This window comes from Chelmon rostratus, chromosome 9 (genome assembly GCF_017976325.1).
Source record: "Chelmon rostratus isolate fCheRos1 chromosome 9, fCheRos1.pri, whole genome shotgun sequence".
In the NCBI taxonomy this organism is placed as follows: domain Eukaryota; kingdom Metazoa; phylum Chordata; class Actinopteri; order Chaetodontiformes; family Chaetodontidae; genus Chelmon; species Chelmon rostratus.
In genome coordinates, this window is record NC_055666.1 from 21,203,028 (window position 1) to 21,228,050 (window position 25,023).

A 25,023-nucleotide genomic window follows, 5' to 3' on the forward strand; every position below is an offset into this window, starting at 1 on the left:
TTTATGACTTTGACCTACTTTGTCTTTATTGTAAGTAAGTATTCACATAAAGTCACAGTGACTCTGCATATTAGAGGTGTGTTTCTTTCTCTAATTAATACATTTCTTGTTGAAACAAGATACTGGAGTCAGACATCATGCAGAGAGGGATATTATGGAAATGTAAAGGGATACAATAGAATAGAAATTAAGGAGAGGAAGGTGTTTTTAACTTGATGAATGGAACATACATGTGTTCAAAAGGATTTTATGGTCAAAATAGGGATGAATGATTTATATAATATATAATAAAATGACTAATTTAAGGACTAAGTTTTTTTTTTTTTTTTGACTGGGTTTACTTTTGTTTATGACTGTTTCGATGTGACAGAAAAAGCTTCTTTTTCATTTAAATTTGGCACTGACATGTTCGCGTTGCTCTCCCAGGGTGCATCGCTCTCATATAGCGTGCACAACTGGCCAAGTGTAAGTAATGTCATTTGAAAGCGCAGTATTTTGCCAGTCTTTATGTGTGTATGAGACGATTTCCTTATAACAGTGCTGTTGGAAGCATCATTAAAGAGTAATGCTAACACTCCGATTCCCATTCCAACACATCCACTTCTTTTTTTAAGTACACTTTCAAACTTGCAGCCATGAAAGCTTCTGGCATCTGGCAAAAAAAACAAAAAAACAGGACAGTTTGAGGAGTAAGGGAGCCCCGGTGGAAGCGAGGCCAAGAAGTCAACAGCTCAGTAGGTGGAAATACAATTCAAGCCTCCAGCTTACAAGCTTGATACACGTCACGCTGTTTTTCTTGCTGTTCTTCCCTCTTGATGTTTAAAAAAGTTATTCTGGTCTCTCTGCTTGGTTGAATGATCACTGAACTTCCTTGATTTGAAGATGTCAGAGTCTAGGCTGATTGGCTCAAAGTAGAGGCTAAATTGCCTACAACTGTATTTTTTTTTTTTTTTTTGCAATTGAATAAGAGGAAAGTGAAGTGGGAAACGATGAAGGTGAAAAAGGAGGAGAATAAGCATATAGAGAGGAGATAGAGATGAAGAAGGAAGAGGAGGGACAAGCCATAGAGAGGATGAAAGGGAAAGAGGGATGAGAAAAGATGGGAAGAGAAATGAATCTTGCAGGCGAAAAATGATTGAAAAGAGGGAGAGAGAGAAACAGGTCGGAAGGCGAGAAAGGAAGAAGAGAGGACATAAAAAAGTTTCTGTGTGTGTGTGTGTGTTTTAGAGCGAGTGAGAGAGACTTACAGGCAGAGTGAAAGTCACCTTGTGGAGCTACAGTGCACTGAGCAACTCTGTCTGTCTCCCCTTATGAATTATGGCAGTCGCTGGTTGGCCAAAACCCCTCTGCTATCCACCCACCCACACACACACACACACGCACACACACACACACACACTCCTCTCTGTCTCTCTTCCTCTATCTTTTCCTCACTCTCTCCTTCTCTCTCGGTGGTACACCCTCATCCAGAAAGCTGTGCTTCGTGGAGAAAGCGATCATAAAATATGCAGCTGTTCTACTGCTCTTTAGAGTGCTTCTCAGACCCCTTGACTCTTTATATGTGTGTGTGTGTGTGTGTGTGTGTGTGTGTGTTTGTGTGTGTGCATGCGGGCATGTCATGTGATGGCATTGTGAGTCCTCTCTTTTCTCTCTTCTCTAACCATCAGGCCTTTCCTCTCTCCATCTGTCTCTCTCTTGTCACACCCTGTCTGTCCTGGTCCACAGTGTCAGTTTCTGAAAAATTCAATTCAGTTCAGTTCAGAGGACACCGTTTCCATGACATCTGATCTGACACTGCTTCTCGTGCACTCTTGCTATCTTTCATGCTCAACCCCTCCTTGCGCCACGTGTCATTTTTTCTGTGGTATCAGCAGAAAGGTAAGCTGTCCTGCAGGAGGGATTCAAACAGGCCAACAGCCTCAGTGTTCCTTCTTTCTTTTAAACTTTATTTGTACATGCAGAAGATGCAGTGAGGGAAGCCGTTGCTTTAATCTGCAGCATGTTTGCTTTCTGTGCTCGTAAGCAGTCCCATCATGAATCTGTAAAAATATGTCTGTGGTTTCTTTTTCTATAAATTTCAATCTACTCTATTAGCATACTGTGTCTCTACTGCAACAGTCTTCATATTGTTAAACATTGAGTTATAAATGTTAGAAGAGATGCTGTTTGCGGCATTGAAAGCAGTCATACCCCACCAAAAAGATTACAGATGATAATTGGGTACTTTGTGCAAATAGGCATTTGGTATTCAACTAAAAATCCTTCAATTAGTGTCCAGGTAAGAATTGAGCTTTTGACTCAAGGACACTTCAATAGGTGCTGAGTGCTGACAGACACATATTGAGTTTTTCAGGGACTGAACGGGTTCAGATTATCTGATTTCTGATGGTATCGATGGTATCGAGCCTGCACATAGATGGAGACCACAAGTGGCTTCAGAAATCAATTCTGGTAATGTACAAACAGTGTTGTGAAGTCACATCCCATATTTAAACATGTCATTCAACAACAGAAGACACTCTGCTCAGATGCAGCAGTAAGGTCAGCGGATATAAAGCCCTGGGAAGCAGTTAATGGCGGAAAAGAAGCCACGTTTGAAAAAGCAAGGTTCAACAGTGAAACAGAGTGCCGTGACTTTGCAGTAAAACGTGGGACATACATCCCCATCACCTTGAGAAATAAACCGCTCTCAGATCTGAAGATAAACGATTCACTGAAAACTCACCCTCTTTACATTTTCTGACTGAGGTAGAGACCCTTTTGAAAAATGGAACTGATTAATTCTATTTATATCTGAAAATGATCAAGCACTTATCATCTATTTTCATTAATCCTCGTTGTCAGGAGAGAAAAAAAAACTCGAGTCGAAAGATCAGTGAACGAAAACCGCGTCTAATTCAACTGGCTGAAAACTGCCCGATGAATAATTATTAATTAATCAGCTTCATATTAGCCTGACGTCGCTGCTCTCCACTACTCATGGAGTCCTTAGAAACAAACACGTGTGTGCGCACACACTGTCCTCACACAAACACACACACACAACCTCAGCGTGCGTGTGTGTGTGTGTGTGTGTGCGGCTGCGTACGTGTGTGCTTCCCTGCCAGAACCATTTGTGAATTTATGATCGTGTATGCACGCATTTATTAAAACACTTCTGCATGTTTTTCCTCTCTGTGTGCGTTCCTCTGTGTGTGTGTAGATGGGTGCCCTTTCCCCAGCTCATTGGGATGCAAGGCAAGAGCTCGTCGAGTGAGAGCTGTCCAGGCTAGCTTTGGAGTCATTAGCGCGCTCGTTAGTCCAGTTATGTTAAATCTAAATTACCATTCATCATCACACAGGGACCCATCATTTATTCTGATGTGGCCTGGCAGACACATGCACTAACTGGATTAACTCATTCAGAGACACGCAGACGCACTTGCTAAAACACAGTGGAATTCCAAATCAGGCGTTAGCCATGAAGTGTTTTAAAATAGATTATATATTATTGATTGAGACATTGCAGGCCATTAGCAATGATTGGTTTGCCCTTGTGAATGCAAACTAGTGGCAAACTGTGCCCTACTGCAGACAAGTGCATCCAGTAGAAGTAGTAGTAAAGGTTACAGAACTTCACCTACATGCTAGTGGCTTAAACGCTCAGGTCACAAAGGAACACTGATTCGCTACTGTGTATAATTAAGATGGAAAAAAGTTGTAATCAAACAATGCAACATTAAGCGGTACATGAACAGAGTGCAGGAAACACAAATCTCACTTCATATTTTGGGGACAAAAGGGGAGTTTTTCCTGCACTCCTCATTGACACAAACAAACACAATAATATATGGAAAGACTTTGGGGTGCAGCGGAGGAGGGCTGGCCTGCATTCAGCGCTGGCTCTCAGCATTAAATTAGCTCTCACTGAGTAAAAACACACGCTGGCACACGGAGTCATTAGTCGCTACAGGAGGAATGCCTACCATCTGCGCTGACGTGATTGCAAAGACGAGGAATTCTCGGGAATCAAACCGACAAAGTGGATCGAGCGGCTCCTCTGCCAAATATAAAGACTGTGTTTATCACATAATTACATTTCCACTTCTGCTGTGTTTATTGGTCTCACAAGTTTGGGCACATACAGCTTTGACCATCAAAGGCTTTCAAAAAAAAAAAAGAAAAAAGGTGGAATCAAAGTATTAGGAGGAAAGACGACTGAGGGGCTGTTGAGTTTAATGGTCTTGGTGCTCTTCTTGGTTGTGCATCGAAGGGAAAGTCTTCTTCCAGTTTTGCTCGATGTGTCTGTGGCAGCGTCGCAGCTTTGACCATAAAAATCATTTGTTTTTGTTTTTCTTTTTTCTTTACTCAGGGCACATTTCTCTAACATGAGTCAATAGGAAGTCCTCTAACAAATCCCCCGTTAGATATACGCTGTTCAGGACACGCATCGTTCAGCAATGTCTGACCTTCGTAATGGATACAGAGAGCATTGCATTGTTGTTTTCAATAATCTGCAGATAATCAGAGGAAGTTCCAAATTATAAAACATGTCATAAACTTCAGAGTACCAATCTAAAGCAATCAAAAGCCTATATTGAGATGAAAAGGACTGTCAACTAATTAAGATGAATCTTTTTGTCTAATGTTAACAATGAACACTAAGAGTCTCGCTGTCATGCATCAACAACATTCGCATTAGGAAAATCACTTGTTTAGAATTATCGTGTGCCTCTAATTGATTCTGATAGGTGTTTAATGACAAATATGATAAGGCCACGCTGATTTTTAAGTGGAAGACAGAAACACAGAGAAGATTCCAGGGCCCTTTGATCTTTAAAGGACACTGGTTTTGGCACTTCAGTGTCCCATCACCAAACCAGTGCAGGCACCTTTGAAACGACAGCTGTTTTCATATAACGTAATCAATGCTACTAATTCCTGGCAGGGCATCACAGAACACAGGCAGAGGAATGTCAATGGATCGACTCGTCTGGTAAAACAAAGAATAACACTGGGTTTAGCAGCTTGATTTGTTGTTTTTAAAAGGGTCTGTTTGCTGTACAAGAGGAGCTTTCAACTGTTGCAGTGTTTCAGTTTTGTTTTATTCATTTTTCCTTAGTTTTTCTCAGCATAATCGTGAATCGTTTCTTAAGCTTAACCAGGTGCTTTAGTCGCCTAAATCTGACTACATATTAACTGAAGTGTATTTGCCATAATTTAGACCTTTCCCTAACTTTCACCATACTATAGCTGCAGAGTGCAGATGTTGTAGAAAGAAACACTTTTTAAATGTTGCCATTGGCCATTTATTAAAGTATTCATTGAAAGTAATCCGTAGAATTGTCCAATATCAACATTCTTAGTAGTGATTTCAGGTCTGTGAGGAGATGTAGGCTCTGCTTTCCTGCACTGAAGTTAAAGCACTAGAAGCTCCACATATCTCTCCACATAGCAGGCGCAGTAACGCACATCGTGCACTGCAGAGTCATCCGATATGAATATAATACTCAGAAACGACCGGGCTGATCATTCACACCTCACAGCTGGATCTCCCAGCAGAGCACACACCCTTGATGCTTGTTGTTAGATACTGCATCAGAGTGTTTCTACATCCCCCCACCCAGTGTGTGGGTTTAAATTACACAACATGTTTTGGAATTGACACCCACAACAGTAAATGCCAAATGTCTGCTACATTTGTCTGTCAAATCAATATGGTGCACCCACTGCAGTGGTTTATGTTTGAGAACAGTGACAATTGAACTCCACAGTGATAGAAAGTCTTTGGTCTTGACCTGTTCTCAAACTTTATCCCTGCTGTGCATGGGGTACCCTCTGACCAGCTGTTCAAACCAACACCATGTTTCTGTATCCAAAATCACACTGCCTACCTGTTTCTATTCCTCCCAACAACGTTCTGTTTTCTATCAAAATGCAGACATGCTGTAGGTAGGGGTAAAGCAACTTAGTCCAACACGTTGATTCATTATTTTGGTCACAAAAGTGACTCCTGGCAGGTAATTTTTTTAAGTATACGAGCCCTTGCGGACAAGCCAAAAAGTTACTTCCAGAAATTGACTGGCAACTTCCCAGCCTCAGCCTCGCTCCTCTAATCTTCAGGCTATGAAAGCTTACCTAAAACCACCAGAGCATGCTAATTTCCTCCTTTAATTTTTCTCCATGGCAGTAGTGGAGTTTATCTTCATTACAGGCCAGTGGAAAATGACTGGACGGATATTAAGGAGGGAGAAGAGATGACCTGCAGCTGAGGTCAAGCTGGACTCAAAGCCACACTATGACAACAGTTAATAACAGGTCATATACAGGCTTAAATTGGGATTTTTTGACTGACAGGTGACTTAAACATATTGATGCTCACCTTTCAAGGCTACTTTGAAGGCAATTACCAAATGTTACTAACTGGGAAGTTTATTTATGCACCGAAGGCAATTACTGAGATTCAGCTTGTTTATCCACGGACTGGGGTTAGAAATGAATGAAAACTGGTACGTAAAATATATTTGAAATGTATTTGAACTTTCGGCATCCACTGTTGTTAAATGTTAAAGAGTGGTTTTCTATAATTATAGCATTAAAAACTTGAACACAGGCTCTTAGCTCTCCAGGTTAAGTCCTAATTTCTGAAGCCTATAATCAATCCGATTTAAAACAGAACATCGCTCTGATGAAATAAACTCTTTTTGAGCCCATATTTACATTTCAACCACCCAGGCTGATAAAGTTAAAGATCCAGGAAATCAACACAACGGTGACCCTGTCAGGGTCTCCGCCCTTCCGTTGAGAAACGCTGTTCTGAGTCTATCTGACAGCCTTGGTGGTCTGGAAACAACAAAGGGCCAAATTGAGTCAGTCAGTCAGACATTTGTTCCATCAATAATTAATGCCTCCCTGCTCTTCTCCCTCTGATCCTTTCAATCTATTTTCCATCACCAGCCTTTGTTGTTTTTTTCCCCAGCTAACGTCACATCAGTGTTTCTTCCTTGTTTTCTCTCTCTTATTTCATCTCTCTTTTGCTTTCTGATGTCTTCTTCACCTTCGTGTCCTACATCTCTTTCCTCTCTCCTGTCTTGTTTTTCATCTGCATCTTTTTGTCCAATCTGGTCTTATCCTTTGGATTTGTCTGATCTTGTATCTGTTTTATGTATCTGTCTATCTCTTCGGTATCTCTCTCCTTCCCTTCATCCTCCTCTCCCTACCTTAGCTTTATCTTTCCTTTCCTCACCTATATCACTAAATTTTCTGCCTCCCTATGCCTCTCCTCTCTGGATTTCCCTTCCTTCTCTTCCTATCTCCTCCTCTGTATCAGCCAGTTTCTCCCCCCCTCCTTCTCCTCAGGTCCAACAGCAGATTAATAAATGATGTCCAGGAAACTGGCGGCTTTTACAACACCGACACCACACTCCTTCCTTTCCCTCCCTTCAAATCCCTCCTTCTTCCCCTTTTCCATTTTGTGAACACCCTCCACCCCCCAAATCTCTCTTGTCTCTTCGCTGGCAAACAAAAAAAAAAACAGGAAAGCATCGTAACCGCAGTCCTTTTGGGTCTAAATAAATCATAGCCCAGCACTGCCTTGCTTTTACAACACCGATCCTCCACTTTTATGCTGGCAGCCATGAAAGAGAGAGTAGAGGGAGGAGGAAGTGAGGGAGACTATCTAAGGACATATGAGTAAAGGGGGTGGATATCAAAGGAAAAATTGAATGTAAAAGTGTCTTTAGTCATATCCGTCTTTCTTCCTGAACCTCTTCAGGAAGCAAAACTCCTCTGTCACATGGAAACATAAAGAAACAGCAGTTCAAACGGGTCTACCCCAAACTTCATGGAAACCGTTCATCTCTTAGGAAACACATATGAGATCTTCGGACCAGCCTCCATGAATCAATGAGGAGACCGTCAGCTGGCTTACTTCTGTGTGACCAGTATATGTTTTTACTGCTACACGTAGCTTGGTGACCCTGTAGAATGTGTGGACATGTCAAAGAGCTCTATGCATCACAAAGTAGACATCGCGTCCTCAACGTGAAGAAAAAGGAAATTTCTGTTAATGAGAAATGAAAGTATCAAAGTAAATGAAAATGCAGTAATTTAACAATGCGTTCTCATTTTTAAAATTGTATTATCAATTCTTAATAAATGATCGTAAATCAGTTTCGATAAATGATAATGTCTTTTACATAATCTGCATATACACAATTTTGTGATTGTTTTATAAATCCAATCCTTTCACATGTCTCATAATTTCAACATCTTGTCTGATTTAATGAAAAACAAAAACATCCCATCCCTCCCTTTACTTCGAGAGAACACTTATAACAAGATTAATGAAAGCAACAAACTAAAATCCATTTAGCATTTTCAAAATGAGCCCGACGCCCCAATATTCAGCTTTTGACTCGTCAACGCCGGTCCTGTGAAACATATTAAGCAGCTCAGATAAAGCCCAGTCCACCAAGAAACAGCGGCTAATTAAAAATGACTAGATTAATTAGTGTGGAGATTCGTTAGTGGCACACGCACACACACACACTGTGCAGTGTTTCTTTCAATTGGTATGACGCATACACACACACATTGCATCCATTTACCTGTCAGACTACAAACACAATACCTGTGCAACTTCTAGCTAATGTCACATTGAAATATAGAAAATCCACACACAAACACACACACACACACACATCTTCTGGGGTGATCATCACAGCTCCATCTTGCTGTTAACTCGGCACTTTTGACAAAAAAAGGCACACACAGATGTACGTAGTTTGACATTGATGCAGGAAAACTTACAAAGATTTTCGCAGACACACACACACACACACACACACACACACACACACACACACAAACACACACACACAATGACACATGCATATCCAGCCACAGTAAATTTGGATTTTTATACTTGTGAGGACCCGCATTGGCATGATAAATACTATATTACCCAACCTTTATCACAACTACATGCTTAATCCCAGATTACCCTAAATAATGCTTCAACCAGCCATTACTTCTACTCTGAATTATTCTTTCAGTTTGCAGATTACTCACCTTTAATATGTCTGAAAATACCTGCAACTACAAATTATGATTTCCAAGAGGCCAAGGTGATATCTTCAATCTTGTTTTGTTGGACCAGACAGATAAACAGAGAAAAGCAGCAGATCCTCAGGCTGAAACCAGCGAATGTTCTGCATTACTGATTGATAACAGACATAACTATGGCTCCACTAATGGATTAATCAACTAATTGTTTCAACACTAACACTCAACCTAAATCTAATAATTCTAATTCTCCCTAAAACACAGTCCAAAACCAGGAAATAGCACTTTGAAGAGGATGCGGTCGACACTTCCGAAATATTTTCTCTCTATGGTGTAAAATGCAAACCAGTCCTCACAATGATAGGAGTACAAGACAACACTCACACACACACACGCACACTCATATTCAACAGTTTGTGTGTCCAGGTGTGCACACAAACACAGCAATACACACCTACCTGATGGTGCAGTCACATGACCTCCAATCACTGTTATCTCTATCACCCCATTTTGTACTGCGGTCACGAAATCAACCCCAGCAACCGAACAGATGGAGCTGTGCCTGTGGTTATGTGTGTGTGTGTGTGTGCGTGTGGGGGTGTGTGTGAATGCATATGCAAGAATACGCATACATCTGTGTGCGAGTGTATTTGTGTGTGTGTGTTAAGATGCTTGAAATGAAGATCAGTCCAGCGGCAGAATTGCTTACTGTCATTCATGCCCTTTGCACATGTGCACAAATACTTGCACATGCACACACACACACACAAAGAGACACACACACACACACACACCTGCCTTTATTAAAACGTCACATTCAGTGAATATACTGTGTGCTGTCATGCTGTCTGCTGTGAATGGGAACGGCTGCGTATTTACAGTGAATTGTAAATCCTGCCGAGTACTCAGCTGTCAGAGTCTTATGAATTGCTAATATGTTGTATCTCGCACTGCTGATCCCCCTCTATCTGCCCCCTATCACTTCCATTGTGCACTGAGCAAAAAGGGAATCAAAACAGCTAACTTTGCTAAAAGGAAATAAAACCTAGAGAGGGAATCACGACAGGATGAATCAAAGATGATAAAATAAACGTTTTTTTTGCAGCATTTCAAAGAAATCCGAGGTGATATTAACACAAAACAGAAATAAAACGCTTTCTTTTCCTCACAGCATTTAAAATACAAACATGTACATTTATCTGAGTAATTGTAAGAGCTGTGAGGACATTTCATTTTGGGCTGAATGTAGTCCACGGTGCAAGCTGCCATGTACTGAACCATCTCCCACTGTATCCTCTGCTCTCTTTAATCATTCATGTGAACACATTAGGCAGCACCAGACTGCACCATGAGCAATCACACCTACAACAGCAGGATAGTCACCAAGGTGTGCCTGATACTGTTCTGACTGAGCTTCCACATCACAAATAACTGAGTCCTCTCTACTCTATATGATGAGAAAAATGCTTTTCAGATCATCCTTCATCACATCAAATTTTCAAATACGAGTGATTTCAGGAAAAATGAAACTACATTGTTCACAGAGTCAGTGGTTTCAATAACAAATCAATTAGGAATTTGTTTTTGCTTTTGCCATTTTACATAAATCTGTTAAAAGAACACACATGTAGCCAATAGATGCTTGACAGATTCTCATAAACTGCAGCTCTGGTTTGTATCATGTCCTTAGCACACACTTCAAATTGCATTTTACATAATGGTCTCTGGTTTTATTCGTCTGTCTCCCACAATGTTGCTTGGCACAATAGATCTTTATGTGATAATAACACAGATTTCCTCCAGAAGCAGCCAATTAGTGTCCTAGTCTTGACTTAACAATGTGTTCAAAACCATCAGAATCAACAACTTCCTCTTCCTGTTCAAATGTCAACTTCATCACTGTATTATTAGTATTATGGGTCTGTCTCCCTGCAGACCTCAAACATGTCCACTTAACGATCAACTAGCATTTAGCCCTGTGCGATGTGACTAGGGACAGAGAGACTAGAGGTTTGGACGGTGCTGTCTGCCCTCTTTTTTTGCTCTCGTTCTTCTTCTTGTCCTACCCTCTGCTGTCTCATTGTCTTCTTTCATCACCTGCCTCTGTCTGTCTTTGTCCATGTGCTCCTCTCGCTCTTATCTTTGTCTCTGCCTCATTTGCAATACAGTTTTACCCTCCAATAAACATATTCAGCAACAATACCACTAACCTTTTCACCTCTCAGCTGCATACAGCAGAATATGAATGCATTGCCAACAACCCTGCAGACAAATGAACCAATGCTGGTTCCATCCAAACAAAGGATTTGTTAACTTTTTCGAGCTCAGTCTTTCATGAAATTAAGACACAATAACCTTTATGCATATTTTAGTACAGAAATAGGTGCGACACGCAATAAAGTACAACATCTGCCTCTTTGTGAGGACAAATGCACGCCATGGATGCATACACACATACTCGTGTACGATGCTGTGAGCCTGCACATACACACATACAAGTGTTCACAAAGTGGACACGTCTCCCAGCAGCCTCAGATTGCACAGTCGCCAGTCACACCTCTGAGCAGAGTGACAAATGAGCAGCTCAGAAAATGTGGACAGATGAGACGCACAAACTTACGCACACACTCGCACACACACACGCTCAAACCCGTACACAGCTGGAGGCAAACACCCAGGAGCATCAACATATTCCCATACGCTGAGGGAATCACCCACATGCACTAACACACATGGTGCAGAGAAAGCGCAGGTGGCTGCTACACTATTTTCCTCACTCTTTGTGTTTTTGTAGCTGTGTATTGGCGTTTTTTAAGTCAAGGACAAGACATTTGCCGGTGAATGAACAGGTACACTTCATCCTTCCAAAGCAATGCACACAAGCACCTAAGCTCTCTCTCTCTCACACACACACACACAGCGATATCACAAAAGATTATTCACACACAGAAACATGTACAGAACTACATTTTCTCAACAAAAGCATCTTTAAGTTAAAGCTGCACCTATATTGAAGACATGCAGCAGATGTGCATTAAGAGGCAGATATAAAGATAAGGTGGAAAAGTAGATGAAGGAGAAAAAACGAGTGATGACATGCAAGTAAGAGAGGAGAGGAAGAATTTTTACATGAAAGGAAAAACATGCATGAAAGGTTGAAGAAACTGAATGAGACGGAAAAAGCTGATACCGAGAGGAGGCAAGCGCAGGACAGGTCCCTGCTTCACAGACAACAGAGGGGAGAAGAGGGGATGAGAGCAGGAGGTGGAGGAGGAGGAGGAGAGAGAGAGATGGAGCAGCCAGAGTGAGAGGAGGACCGGGGTTTTTTCTCTACTTACAGAATCTCCAGATCGCGCAGTGCTCGGAAAGCTCCATCTTCGATGCAGCTGATGTGGTTGCTGTCCAGTTGCCTGCACCGAGCACACACACACGCACACACACACACACACACACAGATGAGAGAGAGAGATGGGAGAGAGTCAGGCGCAAGTATGCAAGATCCGCTCAGCTGGGGGAGGGACTAACAGAAGACAGGTTCCGTGAATGAGTGTGTGCATGTGGGGGTGTGTGTGTGAAGTGATACCCCAGTAAGTGGGCTTAAGGTAGCAGATAGGAGACACTGCCGTCAACTCCCAGACACACTCTCTCTCACACACACACACACTCTAGGGATACCCGTCCAGACGATAGCACATAAGCTAAGGTTAAGGCTCTCACCTCGGCGCTGATATGGCCAGCCCTGAGGAGAGGAGGAGAGGAAAAGGAGAGTGCGAGAGAAGAGACCAGTGCGCTGAAGTGGCCTGCCTGGCGTCAGCCTATCACCTCCCTCCCCTGCTGCAAGCCCAGCGCACACTGGCCACCGGGAGAGAGAGGGACGAGAGAGCTAGACACGGTGCAGAAGAGAGCGAGCGAGCCGTAGCTACTAAAGCCCACCCTGCTTGTCTGTTCTGTAAATATTAATTGCATTTTCTCCTCTTCCACCCTCCTCCTCTTCCTCCTCCTCCTCCTTTCCCCTCCTCCCCATGTCCTCTTTTATTCTTTTTTTTTTCTCTCTGTAGTGAAAGAGGGAGTAATTTCATTACATTAGGCCAGCCAATCCATTAAGGGCCTTTTACCGGCTCTGTCACTGAAACAATTTCATTAAAAGGAAAGCCTCCGTAAATCAACCAACAGTCACGACTCTGCCTCTCTTTCCCGTTCTCCTTCCTTACTCCCTCTCTCTCTCCACCTCCCCACTCTTCTTTTCTACCCCTCCTCCCTGGCTTGCTCAGCGCCTCGTTCACCGGACTCCCAGATGCACCCCGTACCCTACCGTCATCTATCCTTTGCTTTTACTTTAATTTGCTCAGCTCTAGGTATTCACCCCCCACCTCCCCGCCACCAGCCATCCCTCCATCCATGAACCCAGCAACCCCGGAACCACCACTCACTCTCTCCGTCCTTCCTTCCCTTCCCTTCCTCCAATCCATCCATCCGCCTGTCTCTCCTGCCTCTCTCCTCTTCTTCAGATGGATGGATTGCAGATGGAAAGATACAAAGGGCAGACATTCAGAAGTATCTTCTCGCTTTTTTTAACTTAACCAAGAAGGATGAGTGGCATTTAGACTGTTAGACACACACAGTGATGCATGGGGGGAAAGAGGTAACTAAACACAAGCAGAAAACACTCAAACACACACACACTTACAGACACACACAAACAGAAAAACACAAGTAATCATAAAGGTCCACAAACACAAATACCCTCATGGACACACACACACACACACACACACACACACACACACACACACACACACACACACACACACACACACACAGAGCATGGCTAGTTACCGTCTGCTCTCCAGACACTAGAAGATAAAAGCATATCACTCCACCTTAATCTTCTTCTCCTTGTCCCCTTCACCATCTCATCTCTCTTGCACCACATCCCTCCATCCCTAATCCCTTTTTCCTTCAACTTATTTCTTTTTTTCTCCTCATTTCCGAGCATCCATCTTCTCCATTTTTCATGTTTTCTCCCCCTCTCCATTTATAATCCATTTTTTTCTCCCTCCAGTGCCCTCTCGTCTCCTCTCATCCCTGATTCCCCTTCACCTTTTCTCTTCTCACACTCCATCTATCCATTGCTAATCCATTTCTTGTCCCTGTTTTCTTTTATCAACCTTTTAAACCTCCTTTTCTTCTTCTCTACACATCCCCGGTGTCAACTCAGCACACCGCAGCACCTGTTATATCAGTCATGTCAGCGTTTAACCCTGAGGATGGTGGTTCCCTAAACAGGAGCTGGGTTGCCTCTGTAAGGCGACAGAAACTGCATCAGGGCTTCGGGAGCAGCATATTCTTCGGTTTGCTTTTATATGTGCATGTTTGGGTTGGTGTGTGAGAAGAACCGGAGGCCTGTCTAAGTCCTTGGAGTATCTGAAAAATGTATTTACTATAGTACACCACAAGTGCACCTCGATATGTAAATACATTCCAAAAAGCAGCAAGTCAAAGACAGACTACTGCAGTGACTTCAGGCAAAATAAATGTTAGAATAGACATTAAAAAGTTCACTGTACATTCGTAACTAGCGGGTCCACAACAGTTTATAAACCAAACCAAACTGCAAAATAATATCTACAAAAAAATGAATTGTCTTTGCTTGATCAGTATACTCTTATTTTGAAATTTCCTGCTCATCCTAGCTATGGCGCAATACAGCAAGGACATTTTTCATGTATTTCTACCTGATATTGACCAACTGCTGGCAGTTAATGGCTGGCATGAGTTCAGTTTGGACTCAAGACAGTAAATACCAAAACAACTCCGTGCCTACAGGCCAGGTTCGGCTCCCAACATAATTATTTTCAACCCCCCAAAGACTTCCAGAGACTGATGAGATGTTTTGATCTGCTTTGATGCAATGCAATTATATTTTAGAGGTGATTTAGAGATAAGAAGAGTCTTGATATGCTACATTTGATTAATTGAGCGAGATTGCTAAAGACTGTTAGGATCATCGATACGGAGCACTAAACTAGCGTTCCTTTTTAAAACAGTTTATAGAATAGTCTTATTGGGTTGTGCGCTCTTGTTAGAAGCCGGGCTTTGGATCAAAGATTCTTTTTTCTTCTCTGGCTACTTGTTGGAAGAAGAGAAGCTGTGAGTGTGAGCATCTGTTAAATGACAAGACTTTAGCGAGTCTGAGGATCATACCAACATATGGCTGTGCCATGTTTGTGTTTTATGTAATTAAAAGGCATGTTTTCTTTTTCTTTTTTTTAGGAAGACAAACTGGCACACAGCCATATGGAGATGATCAGCCATATGGAGATGCCTGGCACTCCCAATGTTGACTGTAGCTATTAAATCCATTGTATTTTCAGTACTGCTCTTTTTCTAACGCTGAATATGAAGTACAGCGTTAAAGTGAATAATGACGTCTATGAAGGTTTGTCTCATTTGATTCATCCATGTTATTTCACTCATCCAAGCAGTACAGTCCAGTAATTAGTAACTATATCCATAGTGGACAACCTCGCTCCTCACAATGTTCAATGCTGACGTTCAGTACAGGAAGTGGTGAGCTGTTGGTTGTGAGGCAGACAGTAAGGGTGTGGAGGTCGGGGTGGTGGATGACTGTATAATATATCCTGTACTGCAATTACTGTTCACAATCTTTCCCCAACCTTAACCTAGTGTTTCAGTTGACTATCTTTCAGTGTATCTTACCCATATTTGGTATAACCATGATATTTCATGATAACGTTGGAACCAGACACAATGGCCTCTTTGCTGAGGACATAATGGCTGTCCACTGTATGAATGAAAGGTAGATGCAGCTTTCCATTGTTACAGCATGCCAAAACTTGTTAGGGAAAGAGGCTGGAAAGAGGGTGGGTGTCTGTCTGACTTATTAACCATGAGCTTCTCCTTCCCGAGGAGAGCCACAAAAATGCATCATATCTGTAATGGTCAAATGGGTTGTTTTGGAAGGCGCTGACAAACTACCTATTTTGTTGCTTGGTGAGAACTTGTAAAATAAATCCCCACCGGATTAAAAAGTGAAAGTTGAAGACCTCCACCATGCATCCAGTGACACTTCTTGATGCGAGGAGGGGGAATCCCACCCCTCTGTAGACCTGACAAGGACTGTGAGACGAGTGATGACAACTCTTAAACTGTACGTAACTCTACAGGATTGTGTTTTTGATGAATTTGAGAACATATTATCACTATTCTCCGGACACCTTACATCTGTAATTTTCCAACAATTGAGAATAAGTGTTGGATTCATATTGGCGGCCATGTACTTCATCTTCCATCCTCATCCACGGTAAACGATTCCATCATCTGTGATGTGATTGGATTCCTCTGACAGCTCTGTTCACCAAGCACCCTGATTAGCAGTGACATGATTGGTATCAATCTAGGATGGGGGTGTCCTTTGTGTGTGTCTGTGTGAGCTCTCCATATTTGTACCATCGTGTTGCATTCATAGTCCTCGTGCGTCTGTGAGCTTTTTAGAACGGGGTCCGGAATTTCATTTCCTTCCATATAATTAGTTAGTGTGTTTAATCATGTCTATCATAAGACCTATTGGCAGACTGATTCAATGCTTCCCTCTGCTACCATCTGGAGCAGAGGGGAGCGCGCACATACACACACACACACACACACGCACACACAGAACAACCCTGCCGCTCCATGAATCCATCAGTTAGCAACCGCTACTGACTGAGTAATTAATGAAAGGACAGAGGAAGTGAAGGAGGACACACTCACTGTGGTTCCGTCTAATACATATTAACAAAAGTGATTCATAATATTTGAAAATCTATACAAACAGCACAATTTTCGACTGGAAATTACAAAAAAGGTTTCCCATTAGACTGACGCAGAGCATTTCTGTTGATAAAGAAATGAACAGTGATGGAGACACATCTACTAAATAATTAATAAATGAGCGGACAGTGTGTTCTCTGTCTCTTTTTACTCTAACAGTACTTCAATGGGTCACTTTGTATGTTTTGGTCTAATTCTGCCTTTGACAACAGAAATAACAACTTTCCAAAAAGCCTCTTTCAGGTCTACAGTATACGCTCAACACAGAAGATAGAAACAAATCGAACTTTCACCTACCAAGAGTCTGCATTATCATTTTTCTGTGACCTCCAACGTATTTATATTTTAACAACAGTTAGTCATGAAATAATACAACAGCAAGAGGCTGCATTAATTAAGAGTGGAAAAATGAAAGAAATAAAATAAAAAGGTTGGTCCACTCAAGAGAGGAAAGCAAAGGACCAAAAGAGAAGTAGAGGGGAAGGAGGTTGGAAAGCCAACAAGTAAAGACTTAAGATAAAAACATATACAGATGGAAAGAAAAAGTAAAAGACTGAAGAACACAGGAGGGGTGAGGGACGGGTGGTAGATGTAAGTGGATTAAGGATGGATGTGGTGGGAGTGTTTGAGGACTGAAGGGCTGATCAGACGACTCAACTTCTCTCTCTCTCTTAACGTTCTTTAAATCTTTGTTTGCTTTTCTCCATCTCTCACCAGCTCTCCGTGCCTCCTCTTTATAACTAAAAATAACATTATGGCACGAACGTGTTCGCATACGTGACACAATCAATGCTGGCTTTCTGGACATCTGCAATGGCTGCCACTGCATGCATCTTGCAGTAGCAACAGAATGTGCTTTTACTTGCAAATGATGAATCTGCTTTTAGTGATATTCAAGGGTACATTAAGGTATGTCAAGTTTTTCACATAATTATGTCCACCTCGGTCCACCTCTGTTGACTGTGTTCCAGCTTGCGATTGGTTCATGCTGTCAAGGACACCAAGAGGCTCTCCATCCCAACTCATTTTAGCATACTGAATTGAAAAAAAAAAAAAAAAAAAAGAATATAAATGTACATTTGCTTGAAGTGGATATATAATTTTTAGGTCTCTGTTGGCAAGGAAAATAAACAGTGAAAAGAGATGGAAACACATTTGTCAAGACAAACCTGGCAACCCTGCAAAGCTCTACAATCTAATTTTGCACTCTGTAATCATGCAGAAAAAGTGTCTCTGTCTGTAGCTGCAACCAACCGCGACACTTTGAAGGTTGTGTTTCCCTGAATGTGAGTACATTTTACCTCAGAACTGAATCACTGTGATGACGAATGTTAGGAGGATGCTGTCTAGCTAAATATGCTACAGTTCAGACAGAACTATTGACATTTTTTCTCCCTCCTGTCTCACTTTGTCACAACCTTTAACGAATTAGCCACATCCTGCCATTTACAGAGGAGCGTAGGGGGTTGGTGTAGTGCAAAGAATGATGGGAATCTGAGTAAATAATTCCCAGAAGCTGGCTGCTGTGTCTTCTGTCTTCTCCCTTATTTGTTCTTCACATGTTGGTGCAAGGCACAGTCTGCTTGCATGCTCCTGCTGTCACCTTCATATACAGATTTTTATCTGTTATCAATCTGTTTTTGAATATGTTCGACACACTCTTGCTAGACATATGCCTGGCACTAGTTGTCTATAGTTGGAATTGTAGTAAACATAGAAACAACTGAAGGCAAACACCTGCAACAACAGAGAGGCACAAAAGCGCGGGTCAGAAACTTGTGTGTGTGCGTGTACACGCAGCCGACACAATGTTCTCACCTCTCTCTGAGGCGCTGTAGTCATAATTCAAACAAACGGCTATCCTGCACTGCATTGTGGGTAGGGAAGCGTGAAGTGTGGAGGCGTTTTACGAGGGAGAAGAGAAAGGAGGCGATGACAGGAAGGAGAAAGGTAAAGAAGTAAAGCCATGGGGTGGGTTCTTTTTTGTTCTTACACTGACATACTGTACGCTTGTATTGTTTGAAGAAATTACACATTACGTTCTTCCAAACCACCTGAAGGTGCTACAGTGTGAGCGCGTAGATGTCGAGCATCGGTGGACCCAGTGGGAAAAATGAATTAAATTTCATCACAATAAAAAAGTGGGTAAGAGAGCGAGAAGGCAGGCAGATGGAAAACAAGGTACAATGTGAGGACGTGATGGCTACTGAAGATAAAAAAACGTGTCTGTGTGGGCACTGAGGTGTAATGTGAGGGCAAATGAAACAGCTGTACCTTATCTGATGCGTCCATGCTTCCCCTGTAATACAACTACAGCTACATGCCTCCCGGCATGAGTGACTCACATATGCTGTCATTTAAGCATGACTACGACTGTACACTACAGTACCTGTGCTTGATCAGGTTTATCTCTGCTTCTCCGCCTCGCTCCTCTGTGAGCAATAACCTTGACGTGTCAAGGACAAAGATTTTGAGTAGTCTGTGAGAATCTCATCATGTCATGATGTATCAAATACATCTGCACGTCAGATGTAAACAGTTTTGGATTATTCTACTTTTGTTGATGGCTGTAACCAGTCTGGGATACCAGTTGTGTGTGGTTTACTGCATCAGGCTTCCCGCTAACTGAAAGCTTTTCTGTATGCCAGAATGGGACAATATGCAAATACGTCAGTAAGCCAAGTCACGGTGTGTTAGTGCATGGAAATCTATGCTGACAGCTCATGGAAGGGAAGAGATGTGTCATTTTAAGCATTGGCACCTGTATAGTTAACTTTTTTATTGATTTCTCACTAATGATTTAAGCTTCGCTTTGCTTGGATTTTTATCTGTATGTGAATCCATTTAGGATCCTAACATTGCATTAAAAGTGTGTGAATTAATTGTTTGTTGTGATTTTATGTTGTTATGTTTGCAAACCAGCTTGCCTCAAATTACACCTCGAGGGATGAATACATTTCGAATTGAAGTGAATGAGTTGTGACACCCATTTAAAGAAGGTCGTTGAACACATGAAACACTGCTCTGAGATGTTTGATTTTTTTTGTTGTTTTTTTTAACTTTAATGAACTCACCAATGGCACAAGGGGGGAAACGTTGTTGTTGAACATTCTGCACATGGCTAATTAATTTAAGAAAATATTTCAAACATATCTATGCATCTGACACAATCCTCTGAATGAACAAAGCAGGCCTGCCGTAGAACACAGTGCTGTTGCATTAAAGGTTTTACATCATTAGCATGCAGCTCGTTAGCTGGAGTGTTAGTGATTGTTGGACTGTCGCAGAGACTCAGTCAGTGTTAAAACAGACCAAGCAGAAGGAAAGAAAAATCCAGGTTTAACCAATATGAGGCTTGCAGCAGTGAAGATCCAGTAACTGGTCACTGTGAGTAGTCCTAATAGATTTAGGCTTAAAATGTCCATGTTAAGACTGCGCTCGGTAGCTTGACCTTCGGGGGGCAAAGGGTCAGTTGTCTGCAGATGGAGAGCTTCCTTGATGCTGATTAGTAACTACTTTCATGTTTCTTTCTTCATTTTTAGTTTGTCACTTCCTGTGAGCAGAGGGAGCTTGTCAACAGCGTTCACACCTGACAAGGATTACTTTGAGGCGACTCTTTGGCATCTTGATTTTCAGAAGGGACCGGACACTTTCCCCTGCTGCACCCTGGAGCAGCACAGACAGCTGAGGCGTTAGATGCCAAAGTTGTTGGACATTCTCTGGCGTGGTTAACATGATGACTTTCCTCGCAAGGCCAGACGAGACAAGACAAGACCAGACAAGACTAGACGTGATGAGACAAGATTAGATTAGAGAAAATTGGATTAGATACGATGAGATACGATAAGCATCCAGAATATGACGTGTAGTTGATAAAACCATAAAACACAGTGCAGATTCCAGGAATTTAGGCGCAGTGCTTTCTACCTGTCCTAACTCCACATTTACCTTTATCATCTGCAGTTTGACTGACAGCTTGAGTTTAGGGGAATGACAGGACCAGCAGTCAGCACAATGTATAGGGGAGCACACACGTATACACACAAACACCTACGCACAGATGTATGGCATATACCTGTCTCCTTAGGTTAGCAGAGGCCTGCAGTAATCATATTTGCCAGGTTCTTGGCAGTTTCAGCAAAGCAGTCAATCTGATAGCTGGGTCGAAACGGTCCGTGAGTATGTGTGTGAGCATGCATGTGTGTGTGTGTGTGTGTGTGTGTGTGTGTGTGTGTGTGTGCAAGAAGTGCAATAAATGGTGTATGGCGTGATGCTAGCCATTGGGCAGCATGAAAGGGAACAAATGAGAGACAGGGAAAGAGAGAGGGACCCAGCACTCCGAGAAGCAGAGTGAGACAAAAAGGGAGAGCGACATAGATTGAGAGTAAGTGAGAGAGACAAAGTGAGAGAGAGACACACGAGAAAATCAATGCTGTGTCCACCAGGGACAGAATGTCATGACTTTTTTTTTTTTTTTAACTCTGTGGCATAATGGAGGGTTGGAGCCTTTTACTGCAGGAGTCACCTTGTCTAATGGAGGGAGGGATGGAGGGATGGAGAGGGACTGAAAAAGGAAAAAAGAGGGAAGTTGTGAGGGAAGAAAGAGAATTTAAGGGGGGCTGGTTGGAGGCAGCTAGGAATGGACGGATGTTGGAAAAGGGAAGGTGAGGAGTTGGGATGGAGTCAACAAGAGGATGGATGGGGTCAGATTAAAAGGAAAGAAAGAGGGATGAGGAAAAGAGGGAGAGAAATAAAGACCAAGAGGAGGAGAGGGAGGAAAGACAAAAGAGTGACAGGCAGACGATGGGATACAAGGAACAAGAAGAACAATGGATGAGTGAAGAGAGTGAAGTTGTCGTCGGGAGGATAGAGGATGAAGATGTGATGACAGATGAAGGAGGAGGAGGAAGTGTAAGAAAGTAGTGCTGAGAAGAGGGGAAAGAAAGAGGAGCAGAACAGGGAAGAGGAGGAGGAAGAAAAGGCTGATCTTTATATGCCTGAGTCACTTCTAATTTTGGCAGAAAAAAAGATGAAATGATTCACTTTGTAGGTCAAAGCAATTTAGAGCAAAACATTTTAACGGGGGAAGAGACAATTTTACCGTCAAACCTGATTGATATGACTTTATAGCTTTGGCAGATGAGCGAAGAGCCGGGCTAGGAGAGAGAGGATGGTGTTAAAAAGCTGAGGGCAGGGTTCAGCATTTTAGAGTGGAACATATCCAGTGTGCAAAGTCTGGAAACATATATTGAATTTCACCTGCTGCACGTTGGAGCTGTTCAGTGGGACAGATGTAGCAGGCTGTGGTTACACTGGGCGGCTCTCAAGTGTAAATGCACGTTAATGTCAAGATGCAATGCTGGGAAACCAAAAAATAAAAGGTTTGCATTCTCAGCAAAACCTTCCCTGGACGAACAGAGGTTGGGCACATTAATACCGACATGCAAGGTGCTGTTACATTGCTCTGCAGTCGGTTGTTTTCTGCCACTGAGCTTCAAATGATTGTGAAACACTTGAGCGACTCTAAGGTGAAGGAGGTAAGGTGGTGCACGGCGTTTGGTTTGGATTGTGTCCGACGTGAGAAGGGAGAGTGGATTAGATGATCAGGGGCCAACCTGAACTCAAAGGTTTGGAGCTCTGCCATGAGAACCGACACTCGCTCACTTGCATACACACAAACACACACACACACACACACACACACGCACACACACAGCTGTGTAGAGCACAAAGTACAGGCACTTTCAGGTCCATTTAACTTAAGAGTAATAATCTCCTGTGGACTTTGGCGGCCATAGTGAACTTACATCACACTTGGGACAGGAACTAACCAGAGGAGCACATTTGCCTGTATCCTAACTGTGAATTACTGATCTGCAGCAAGATGTATATTAATCAATTCACAGACTGACCAATGAAAAAGTGCTAGAATCGCATTGATCTTAACAGCTCAAGGACACAAAAGTCCACATTTTAAAGTGATCTATTTGGCTGATTAAAGGGATGTGCTGGAAATAATTCAAGTACTTGTTAAAGTTGTCTGTGTGAGCTCTCGCTAAGCTTAGCTAAGCTGTGTTTGTGCTGGTGGGGTGAAATATTGTAAGAACGGGGCCAACCCAAACCTGGGCCCAGAAGCCTCAGTGAGTTCTCTGTCGGTAAGAATCTATGTGAAGCCATTATTTGTGTGTTGAGAAAACAAAGTTTGACGTACACATGGGTGGCTACAAGGGAACACGAACCTCCTGTGGAAGAAAGACGACGAAACTACTCTCAAAAGTAATCAGTTACAAACACGACTACCAAGGTTGGACGCCAATTAACAGCTATACAAATACATTCTTTTGTAGCTGAGATAACTTTCCCAACACAAGGCTCATTTAGCAGCTGTTCTGGAGCTTCTGATGATATCACATGATTATCAGCAGATTGCTCAGTGGTCAGGGAACAGCAGATGTTCAACTTTCCATTTTTTTCTAAGCGCTTACAGCACTTTTCATCCATGTTGACCTAAAAGCTGTGAGGTTCTCAGTTCATTCTTGCAAGTGCAAACAGCAGTTAAGAAAACAACTTCGACACAAGTTTGTTTTTTTTTTGCGGCTGTTCTAGAGCTTTCATTCATATTACATGATCTCCATTGGCATATTGGAATTAAATAAATGATGATTTATTTTCGCCTCGCACTCGTCCACAGGATAACTGTGACAGATACAGCTGGCATTCAATCAGATATGACCCATCTTTGCATCAGTGAGTGCCATGATGATTTATTTACTTCTAAGTTAAAATCAATTTTTGTGAACTTTTTTTGTTATTTTATCGTCACGCCGTCTTCCCACACATGGCATATGTTAGAAAACGACTCATTATTATTTGTTCACAATGCACACAAAATCACAAAGACAATCTCTACATTAAGATCACAACCATTCCCTCTCTCTTTTTCTCTCTATCTCACTTATCCAAAGAATATGTTTTTTTTTTCTTTCCGTCAGTCAAAAGCCCCTGCAGTGAAATGAGGCTTGGGGAGCATCCAGAAGGACGGGTTATTATCTTTTTGCATCTTTTAGTTATTATGCTCGGCTCTGTTTTTATCCATTTGCTTCCTCTGTCGTGTTAGTCATGGCTGATAAAACACACAGCCAAACTTTAATTTATACATTTGTTGAGCAAATCTGTTTTTTTTTTTCCTGCATTGTTTACCTTACAAGCCTGAACCATCAGAATCTGCCCCTGGTCACTCTACTTAAAAATATTCTATTCTATTCTAGTCTATCTAACTCTATATTGAACTCTCTCTTGCATTGAGAACATTGTTTATCCCCAAGAGTCTGTCTAGTAGTTTCCTACGCAGCATCAGGCCGGATTGATCAGCCACTATTGATGAGCAGCATTGATTAGGCAGCATATTGATCACACTATTGGTGATTAGGACGTCATGAATAAATGACAGGGGGTTATTGAGCGCTTGACGTGAGGACAAAACCTCTCTGGACGGGAAGAAGAGGAGAGAAAAGTAGAGAAGAAGGTGTGAAAAGCAGAGTCCTAAACAGAGTGAGGAGGTTTCATTTATAAGAGAAAATCTAGCACTAAAGTTAAGTTAGACACAAGTTGACATAAATAAGGCTTTGATGCCAAATCTGGAAATAACAGATTTCCTCCAGTTCTTTATGATCTGCGATCTGTAATCTGAAACTGTAAAATATGAACAGCATAGTGTTAAATTCATGTTATGCTTTACATGCAGTTTCCCGTCCCTTTTCCTCCTTACATAGCTTTAATGTGGGAAAGATAATCTAAATGCACACTATCTGAATTAAATTTCAAATGTCTGCTGTCATATTTTATGATGTCATCACCCTAAAAAATCATTGAACAACCCTCGATATGAATAAAGTGATTCATCTGATTAAATGAGTCACCATTTTTTTTATTGAATCCTGGCTCAGTATGAACAGACATGCAAAAATAAAAAATGTGCAGCATTCGAATGTAGATTTAATATTGTATGTCAACATTATGAATTTATGAATGAAGCTTCAAATTGGGATGAGTTTGTACTAACTTAGCCCGGGTTAAAAGGGAGACATTAAAGGAAATCGCAGCAGCAACTGGGATCTACTCTTGTGTGAGATAATAATAAAAATT

The 25,023-nt window shown here is 42.0% G+C and overlaps 1 protein-coding gene across 1 annotated transcript in view; it reads right to left on the reverse strand.

Annotated features, from left to right (window-relative positions):
• slit3 (slit homolog 3 (Drosophila)) overlaps window positions 1-25,023 on the reverse strand; it is a 241,586-nt gene that overhangs the window by 87,082 nt on the left and 129,481 nt on the right. The window contains exon 6 of the mRNA XM_041943676.1: window positions 12,384-12,455. Within this exon, the coding sequence (XP_041799610.1) occupies window positions 12,384-12,455 (72 nt within the window). The remainder of the gene's footprint in view (window positions 1-12,383; window positions 12,456-25,023) is intronic.